The sequence below is a fragment of the Octodon degus genome, unplaced genomic scaffold, assembly GCF_000260255.1.
Source record: "Octodon degus isolate 3935 unplaced genomic scaffold, OctDeg1.0 scaffold00004, whole genome shotgun sequence".
Taxonomy (NCBI): Eukaryota; Metazoa; Chordata; class Mammalia; order Rodentia; family Octodontidae; genus Octodon; species Octodon degus.
Window position 1 is genome coordinate 5,466,414 of NW_004524580.1, and position 10,960 is coordinate 5,477,373.

Genomic DNA, 10,960 nt, shown 5'->3' on the forward strand with positions numbered 1-10,960 from the left:
ATAATTTTCCAACTGAAATTCTTTCTCTTCTTGTAATTATCATTCGGTGTAAATAAACAAAGTTACTTTTGAAAATGATAGAGATGATAACTATTATTGTTCTAATTTTCAGGTCTAAATTCTGGACCATACAATTTATTCTCTATCTGCCCCTCATTTTTATGTTTTTACTAAGATTTCTCTTAGTAAAAACATAAAGGTCTTGCCCACAACTTGAAATCTTACCTCTCATATCAGAATTTCTCTTTCTCTCTGACATCTACTTAGCACTAAAACTCAAATCCTGTTAGCACAGAGCACACAGCCACTTCAAATTGAAGTCTTTTGCTTAGCTGTGTTCTTCGCTTTCCCTTATAATTTCACGTATAACTGTCTATCAACTGCTCCAAAGCAAAATCTCAACATAACTGACAGGCTTAGTCAGAACTGCACTGTCCTCCCATCATACTCTACAGTAGATGAAACCTTGTCATTTTTATTCTTTTACAAAAAGGTAGCATATGTCACTTTGTAGGGTTAACACTAGCTAACACTTTTCCTAAATAGTAAATTTTCAGGTAATTTCAGTAGATTCCAATGTGCTCTTCCTGCCTGCATTGCCCGTCTCTAAACAGTTTTACGCTGTGTGGAAGGAGACCATAGTATCCACACATGCATATTCTCATCACTGACCAAAATTTTATAAGCAAATACACTCTCAGTATTCTGAGTTTTTTATGCGGTGTAATTTTACACAGAAAAGCTAGTCTGTAAACATGAAAATAAGTTTTAAAGGGTTTGATCGAATTTTCGAATTGCTTGAGCTTGCATTTGTAATTATTGGCCAAGAAAGGGGCACTACTAAAATTTAATAAGAAATTAAAATTATTCTACTTTTACGTTTTTAAAAACATGTAAAATGTTATTATCTGAATTTGAATGAGGTATTCTATATTACATTTCCTTTGAACATCCATTGTTTTCAGTTTGATCATTATTTTCTGAATGAGTGAAATATATTATGATTAGTAACATCCAAGAGTTATGGTATTCATGTTCTCTTTATCCTTTCTATCTATTAAAATGTGTAAAAATAACTTTTTACACAAATTATTGTAATATGCACACATAACAATTGTTAGAAATTTAAGAACACTACTTGTAGGTTATTTATTGTGTGTTATTTTAAGCTACTGCTGAAGAAACAATATTTTATGGGTATTTCTTCACATGCTAGCTATATTAGAAACCATTCCCACTCAAGAAGTATATCAGAATATAACTTATGTAAACTAAGGCTTTGGGTGAAACTTCATTTTTTATTGGTCAAGTTTCTGCAGGGTCTCTCATTACCTGGTAAAACTAATTGTGATGGTCCATGAGTGACAGCAATTGCTTATACTCATTTTTCCCATGGTCACAAGGGTTATTGCATGAAAGTGTTAGCGCTAACGCTTTCCCAGTTCTACACGGTAGGTGGTCCTCTGCATACAGAATGATTATTAGACATCTTTGCATGAGAACAGTTTCTATGCTTTTGCAGCCAAGCGTCTTTTTACCCTGAGTATTCATTTATTTCTAATACATTATTGAGCCATTCAGAATGCACCTTTTTCTTCTCTACCTAGAGAAGCATAGACCACCACAGCTGAGACTCACGTCTGATTCAGTCATCTGCTTACTGTGCACATGTTTATGATATTTCTGTTTTTTAAAAACTCATCAATGACACAAACTATTTAAATCTAGAAATAACAGACTTCTAAAATTTATTCTTGAAACAAATGAAATTTTTTTTCTGAAATTTCAACTATTCTACTAAGTTATATGGGCAGATTCCACAAACCAAACTGATACTGCATTCTGAGGACAGCATTTTTCTTCCCTAAAACAATATCCTACATTTGGTTTACATCTAGCTCTACTAGGAAAGGTAAGAGGGTGACTTGGAAGTTTTTAAAAGTTCAGTTCACATTTCTCCTGAAATCCTCACAAATAAGGTTATAATCTTAGTGTCAAAGTGGTTTTGCTGTGTGTAGTTCTTGTAAGATGCGCTCGATAGACTTCTTTTCCTTAATAGACGGCCACATCTGTTTCTCTCCTATGGAGAAATTCTCATGCGTCTCCTAGATTTGAAAGGCTCATTAATTCTGCTTGCTTGCTTGTGTTTTCTTTCTTTCTTTCTTTCTTTCTTTCTTTCTTTCTTTCTTTCTTTCTTTCTTTCTTTCTTTCTCTCTCTCTCTCTCTCTCTCTCTCTCTCTCTCTCTCTTTCTTTCTTTCTTTCTTCTTTTTCTTTCTTTGCTGGTCTGTCTATTCATACTTTCTTGGAGTAGACATAAAGCAAAACCACTACTACAATCCCTTTACTATTTTCTATTCCATCACAAAATCTTCTTTTTGTTCTTTTTGTCTTCTGTTACATAAGTTTTCTTTGTGTATTAAATTTTGCACCTTTCAATCACCTGTCCTAGTGGCCACTCATGAAATCAGGGTTGTATAATATTTACCTTTCTGTTACAACACAACACCAACACAACCTGTCCTAGACAGTAATTTAATTGATTATTGTCAAATATTATGGTATATTTTCATTGGAAAACACCATCAAAAGTCTTTGTACACTATTTTACACAATGTATACTATTTTATTTTACTGTGAAAGTCATTAATTTTCTAGAATTAAGACTAGTGCCCATGTCACAAAATGAAATACAGCAAGTTTTAAAGTATCAAGCCAATTCTACACAATGATATACATTTTCAAAGGTTCTGAAAGTATTTAGCAGTTTTTTTCATAGCTTAAAAAGTTTTGGCCTACTTCTTCACATATCATTAACAAATTTATTTTCCCTAAATATGATCATTCATACTAAAAATGGAAATCAGTTTTCTGCTCTAAATTTGACTTCATATTTCAAAACAGAGGTTTTAGTGTAAATCACAATATTCTTCATATTGATGATTATCATATTGTTATATTTATAATGTAACCCAGAGAGATGCACAGGTGGTTTTGCTTGACAAAGTGACATACTACTTGTTAGGACAGTCTCAGAGGAAAAGTATTCCATGGTGTCTATGGTTCAAGTTTCACAGACTCTTTGCCTGTCGTCCTTAGCCATACTTCATAAATTCACTTTTAAAATAAGGATTGGGATCAGTTTTTCTCTTTTAACTGTCATTTTCTTTGTTCAAGCCCCGGTGTAGCAGACTGATGTGTTATGTCTTTTCAGTGAGTCCAACAAACCTGTCCCAGTTCAATCTTCCCGGCCCCACCATGATGCGCTCCAACAGCATCCCTGCCCAAGACTCTTCCTTTGATCTCTATGATGATGCACAGCTTTGTGGAAGTGCCACGTCTCTGGAGGAGAGACCCCGGGCCATCAGTCACTCAGGCTCATTCAGGGACAGCATGGAAGAAGGTATGCATGAGCAGCAGCAGGGTGGAGGTGATTTTATTTAACTCATAAAAGTGAAACTATCCAATCATGGAATAAAGATTACTGAAGAAGAAATAAATGAATAAATATAATTCTTATTTGGAGATCCCTTAAGCAGGAAAGCATTAGGAAATATCCCAGAATTTGTATAGATTAATGCTGATTTTAGAACAGTAAACAGAAAATAAAACCAATCTTCTTCTTATTTGATTTATTTATTTATTTATTGCAGAACCGGGTATTGAACTCAGGCGCTTGCACTTGCCAGGCAAGCACTTATTGTACTGAGTCATCTCCCCGGTCCCAAAACCAATCTTCTAATATAGAAATGCACAGAATTTTTGAGACTTCCCAGGCATGTCAAATATTTAGTAGATGGTTTGTTTGGTATCTCAGTGAAAGGACCACAAAGACACACGCGAAAAGCTGTCTTATGAAACTTACATCTTGCTGATTTGTATTCCTAAAAACTCCCCCTGGTGTTAGTTTCTCATGTAATTTTAGAACTTACCTTGTACCTACATTTTATGCCATAAGTCATTTTTTTGTCCGTTGACAAAAAAATTTTCATCTGATTTAATAAATATCTTTAACATTGTGCAGGCCTATGTGAATATATTCAATAAATCTATTTTTAAAACTCAGTAGGCTTAATAGTCACATGTACGTAAGTTTTCTAAGCTATATATCTTCAAATACCTCTAATATCAGAATTGTTAATAATGAGACATTTTAAAAATTTCATGAGTGATTTTTATTTATTATTCATAAAGGAAACAAGTGATATACATATTACAAAACATATCAACTAGGACTAAAATGAAACCAAACAGAAATCCAGACTCATTATAATAAAATCAAAGATTAAAACAGCTACACTTTCATAGACAATCTTGGAACTTACCAAGATTAAAGCCTCCAGTCGTGCATTTATTGCAGGATAAATTGAAGCAAGCTTTGTTCTTTCTCCTTTCTCCTACCTTCTTATTTAAAATATTTTCTGACTAAAAGTTTAGGAAGCTATGAAAATTGACTCATGTTTTTTAGGTCACCAATATGCATTTAACATGCTGGCACTAAGTCAGGTGGCAACAGTTGCCTCCACCTTTTGGGATAGGAACCAAGCCATTGAGTTCACTGTGGCAGATAGTAAGTAGATTATACCCTGTGAATCACCTGAGCCAGCTGAGTAGCAGAGAAAATGTAACTAAGGCGAAAGGTAAGATCACTGCTTCTTTGTCATTCTCTCGCACACAGGCCTCCTGTAGTATTTTATTTTATACTGTAGAGATAATAAGACGATAGGAAATGAGCAATGGTTATAATTCATATTATTACCTTCAAACAAGTTGCCCAGGTTACCAGGTGCAGGCATGTGAAATTGGTCAAACAATACAAACACTAACTCTTCCTTTCAATGAACTAATAGAAATTAGTAGTACAATTATCTTAGCTACCTCGTATATACATATATACCTCTTCCTTCCTTCTTGTCTCCTTTCCCCCAGTTCTTTCCTTTTGAGCAGTTTCTTTCCTGCTCACTGTATCTGTCATACCTTTTGTATCTTACTTACTTTTTCAGTTTCCTATACTAGGGGGACAATATGGTGTTCATACATGTGAGTTTGATTTATTTAATTTATAAGTGTGGTCTCTAGTTGCGTCCATTTACCTATACAAGTCCTGAGTGTATCTTTCTTCATAGCTGAGTAGTACTCCATTGTATAAAAATACTACTTCTTTTTATCCATTCCTTTATTGATGGGCATTTTGGTTGTTCCCAAGGTATAAAAAATAGTGCTGCTACAGACATGGATGCATATATAACACTGAAAAATAGGAATACCCACTTCTCAGATGAAGAAATACAAGTGGAGAATAAACACATGAAAAAATGTTGAACATCATTGATCATTTGAGAAATACAAATTAACACAACATGGAGATTCCTTCACACTCCAGAAAGAATGGTGCTCCATCAAAATCAACCAATAAAAAGATGCTAATGGGGCTGTGGGGAAAAAGCTAATTTACAAACTATAGTCACTAATTTATAAACTGAATGATACCTGTGTGCTTGAAGGTCTAGCATTCTACCAGATGAGTAATAATCTGGACTGCAGAATTCCAGCCTAAGTAGGTAAATTGAGTTCTTACTAATTCTGCACTGAATGTTGAACTACTATTATTTCTTAAATTGTGATCTCGATCTTAAATTTCTAAAGCAATTAATTTTGCATTTAAAAATGTAAAGCATTACTGAACTATAATCAAAGGACTTTATTAATAATTTGTCCAACAGTCTCACTCACAAAGGAAGTGCCTAAGCCACAAACTCTGTCATAGGCATATAAAATAGTGGCAGATTAAGAATGAATGTAAAACCTTCTGATTCATTGTCTGTGTTCTCTCTCATACACCAGGGTAGCACCATAGTTCATCTAAGAGCTATTAGCTGTTAAATTAATATGCCCTTGGTAGATGGACTCAAAGACTAACACATGTTTCATAGAGTGGTAGTATTCATGCAAGTTAGAGATCTGGAGGTTGTTCTCTGGGCCTCTGTTAACCTCATGTAGGTATATCCTCACTTCTAATAGGTTCTTGGTGTCTTAAATTAATCTTATTTTTTTTCTGCTTTTCCAGTCCATTTGAGGCAAAGCGATGAGCACCTCTCTTGTTTTCTTATGTCATCTAATACTCATTTGCATTTGTATTACTGTGTTGTAATTATCTTTTTAATTATATGATCATTCAGCTAATATTTATTTAAAGCATACATTTAAAAATAACTTTTATTCCAAAATGAAAGGAGTTTTTGACAGCTATAATAAAAAACAATGTTATCCTTCTTTAGTATTTAATGTATTCCAAATATAGTACTCAAATATAAAAATGGGCACTTAGGGATTTAACTGTTTTTTGTTTTTTTTTTTTTCTTTTCTTTTTTTCTTTCTTTTTGTAGTGGGAATTGAACTCAGGACCTTGTTCTTACCAGGCAGGCTCTGTGCTGCTGAGGTATATCCCAGCCATAAATGAAAGACAGAAATTTCTATTCTCATTTTTTTTTTTTTGTGAGATACCATTTTGAAATAAGAAGTATTTTTGTATCATGATGATTTATAAATAAATTAAGTTTGAATGTAAAAGGACACAACCAACTCTATTTTTTCTTGTCTTTTTACGTCAGGGTTTCACTGTGTAGTTCAGGCATGGCTCAAAGTTACTTTGTAGCCCAGGTTGCCCTGGAACCCACAGGGATCTTCCTGGCTCAGCCTCCTGAATGCTGGAACTATTTATATGTGGTCAGCTCAAATAATGTTTAAATAGCAGGGTGAATAAAATGTTTATTTCCTTGAATTATATACAGAAACAAATTCTGAAAATATATCTTCATTGCATAAAGTGAAATCAAATAATATGATACATAGGCTTCTCTTAAGTTGAAAAATTTGCAAGACCTTTTCATGTCTTAACATAATCTTTGAAAAATGTATAGCAAAGTCATTCTCCAAATATTCTAACTGGGTCATCATTTTATTTCCCTCACCACCCGTCCCTTCCTTTTCCAGTGAAGGTCTAAGGTGTTCGGGTAGATTTCATTACCTGAATTCTATTGTAATTCCTCTTTTCTCTTTTCCCAGTTCATGGCTCCTCGCTGTCCTTGGTGTCTAGCACTTCCTCGCTTTACTCCACAGTAAGTACTGGCTGCTAAGGAAAAGCTTCATCCTGCACCAGGATCTACATTTACACAGATCTACCTTCATTACTACACAGTAACTGCGGATCTACATTTACTGTGTAGTAAATGAAGGGCATGGTCACAGCTACTGGGCACCTAGAAGCTGGCAGGTGCTCTTCCAGCCCTTTCAGAATCCATTTCTGTGTGGTTTCGCTTGATTTCTGTAAACTTACTGCAAACAGTGAGTGTGGGCAACACTAAATCTCATTGAATTTATGAGGCTATGGGCTCCCTGGGACCATGCACCTAGTTCTACTGTAATTTCATCATGTTGGTCCCCTTGTTTGCTTCTTTGACCGATAGCTATTAATTACTCTCACAATATTTCCCCTCTTATTTTGTATTTCTAAAGTTATTTCCTGAGAATATGGTCTCCAACTGTAAAAATCTAGAAGAAAATGCCTGTTTTTAAAAGCCAATCTTTGAGTTTAATTTAAAATATTTTATTTCTCAGGAGTAACAGTGTTTCAACTTCTTTTCCTAGTGGGTAAAATTATAGCTTTTTTTTTTTTTTTTGCCAAGATGAGTTTTTTGTTCATTAACTATAATTTCATTTTTTCCCCTGTATTTTAGGGAAGGGTTTACAGGGTGTTCAGGATCTCACTACTAGATTGGACTCATAGTGATTCTCCTGTTTACAGCCACCCAAAAGCTGGGGTTACAGGTGCACACCACCACTCCCAGTCTCAATTGTCATCTTAGGGTGCCCCGGGGGTGGAGCCAGCACAGCAGGCCCAGGGATCAAACCCCCAGCTCCTGCGCTTTCTTGCAGGTGCTTTAGTCTACTGAGCTGTTTGGCAGTGCCTCATTCTTTTCTTAAAGGCTGTAGGAATGGATGCTCAATAAGAAGCATCCTTCATGCCTTGGTAGCAGTGAAGTACACTTAAGGCTGTTTACTGAATTTCAGTGAGTCCTGAGTACATGAATAATTCCTCATCCCATATTGAGAGATTTGTGAAAAGTTCACAACCTTCACCTGCCACTGGGCAATGAAGCATTAGGGACAATATTAATTTTTTTTCTACTTCTTTCCATTACTTTTAAATGTTACAGCCATTTGCTTATATGTTAGTCATACACATCTATCGTCATACATAGAGCATTCAGATGAAATTGTCATTGCAGATTCAATATTGCTATTTCTCCTTTTTGCATTTAAAATTACTAGTATGTTTGCGAATTAAGAGAACACTATTAGAGCTCAGATGGATTTACTCCTTAAAGCTAATGAGACAGAAGGAGTATGAAAATCTGCTGAAAGGACACAACAGAAGTGTTAGAGTTCCATGTTCTGCTGTGTCAGCATTGGCTCTTATTGAAGAGTTGCATTCTATAATTTAACTTTCTACAGAAAAGATAGCTATGAAATATCATAAGAATATTTTAGTAGTATGATAACATTTGAATAAAGCTTCCATATGAATCCCAAGGAAGTCTCATGAAAATAAAAGGGACAATTTTGAGCAAAACAAATGAAAGAGTATTAGAGCAAGGTCTCGTTGACATTTCTTTGATAATTAAAATGTTCCAGTACAAATCAGCAGTCTATTGAAAAGGACAATTTGTGCTTAACTGTTTTTATATTCTTTTTAATTTTTGACCAATTTTACATGCTTATATCTGGTAATCTGAACAACTAATTTGAAGAAAACAATATGTAATTAATAACTATTGTTGATATCCTACTGTTTTGTTTAGTGAAATTGTGTATCATTTCTATTGTACTTTTTAAATATTTTTTTATTATTTTTAAAAAATAACAAAATGCAAAAAATGTTCCATATCTGTACTAGCTCTTACAGTAACTGATGGCCACAGATTGCAAATGATTATTGCAAATATTTCTCCTGTGGTAGAGTAAATAAAGTTTATTTTAATTTGCCTAAATTTATAGTGCTGGTTTATAGGGGAAAGAAAAGTACATGTAAAAATTTTATAGAAGGATAGATAAAGGATTGAAAAGTTCACACTGTACCCATGCAGGAAAATATCACTCTGAAGCTCATTAATATATACAGTTGCTGCATGTTAATCAAAAAGTAGACAGAGGGCCAGACAAATAGCTCAGCAGATTGAAGTGCCTGCAAGCAGACTCAGGGGCCAGGAGTTCGATCCCCAGGACTGCTGTGCTGGCTCTGCCCCCTGGGGCATGCTGAGCTGGCAGTTGAGATGGCATGGTGGCACGTGCCTGTAATCCCAGCTCCTGGGAGGCTATAAATAAGAGGATCACTATGAATCCAATCTAGTAGTGGGACCCTGAACACCCTCTAGACCCTCCACTAAAATTACCAAAAAGCAAAAGTAGACACAATAACAGGTATCGTGGCACATGCCTGTATACCAGCAGGTAGGATGCTCCGATCAAACAAAACTGCATAGTGAGATCCTTTCTCAAAAACCAAAAGCAAAAACAATAAAATAATTCTTTAACTGTAGAAAAAGAGAAGTGGGGTGTCCAAACAATAAAGGTAATTAGAAATCATAAAGAAATACTGTTTTAACTATCATATGAAAAAATTAAGAAGAATAAATGCATATCAGTATAGCCAGCAATTATAACTGCAGCACTTGGCAGTCCCTCTGAGATGGAGCCTTCCGTGTCTTCAACCCTGGAGGTGTTGGCACCGTTTTCAAGGAAGCCACAATTGCTGTCTCTCCTCCTCCTCCTCTTCTCCTGACAGTAAAGCTACATTTGAGTAAACTGTCAATTTTATGTTGCTTTTCTAATAAACAAATGTCCCTTAATATTATATATATATATATATATATATTTTTTTTTTTTTGCTTCTTTTCCATCCTTTTTTGCTTTGTTTGTGTTTTGAGGCAGGGTTTCACGGTGCTGTGCAGTTTGGGCTTGTACTCACTGTGCAGCCCAGGCTGGTCTCAAATGCCCAGTGATCTTCCTGCCTTAACTTTCCCAGTGGAGGCATTACAGGCGTGCAGCACCACACCTGGGCCTTAAGAAATATTCTTAAACCAGAAATATAATAGGCCTAAGAGTATCAAGAGTGCCTTTATTAAATCTAGAAATATCTAAGACATACTATTAAAAACTGTGCATGTTTTTGTTAATACCTAGACCATTTTCATTCTGTATAAGTCTGATTCTGCTAGTTATTCACATCATACAATAGTTGTTTTTTCCATTGGCTGTATTTCTCTTGGACTCATTCCTATACGTATAATATGATAGTGATTTATATTGAATACCTGAGAATAAATAGCATGATGGATTGATTATATACGCCTTATACATTTTGTTTAACATGGCTAATGCTAGGGGCCAGCGAGATAGCTCAGTGGTCTAAAGCACCTGCTTAGGCAAGGTTAGGCAACAGCGCAGGGGCCACGGTTTAATCCCCAGCACCCTGTACTGCGCTGGCCCTGCCCCCAGGGCAGGCTGCACCAGCCACACACACACACACCAAAGACAATGCCAAATAAATGATTTGAATGATAAATAAATAAACATTTAATGACTTATAGAATAAAGAAGCAACTGATATAACTTTTTAAGGAAGTGTGTTTTATGTTGTTTGCCACCTTGCAGGATATTGGTATTGATTGAAATACAACATTAAAATGACAGTAATCAAATTCTATGACAGTATCTTTCACCGCATGCCTAAGCTACTGAAAAGAAATATGATAAGATTTGGACTTAGTGCTTCAACTTTGTAGTACACATGTCCAATATTGATAACTAGTACACAGAATGGACAAAGATGAGAATTTTTAATTAATTTTTGATAGTTTTAAAATCAGGTGTGAGAAAGAAATATATAATTAATATTAATAT

At 34.9% G+C, this 10,960-nt stretch overlaps 1 protein-coding gene across 3 annotated transcripts in view; it reads left to right on the forward strand.

The window, feature by feature from the left end:
* Positions 1 to 10,960, forward strand: part of Nav3 (neuron navigator 3) — a 432,474-nt gene that overhangs the window by 341,419 nt on the left and 80,095 nt on the right. For all 3 annotated transcript variants that reach the window (XM_012515124.1, XM_004623749.1, XM_023716139.1), the window contains exons 19-20: positions 3,213 to 3,401; positions 7,064 to 7,116. In XM_012515124.1, the coding sequence (XP_012370578.1) occupies positions 3,213 to 3,401; positions 7,064 to 7,116 (242 nt within the window). The remainder of the gene's footprint in view (positions 1 to 3,212; positions 3,402 to 7,063; positions 7,117 to 10,960) is intronic.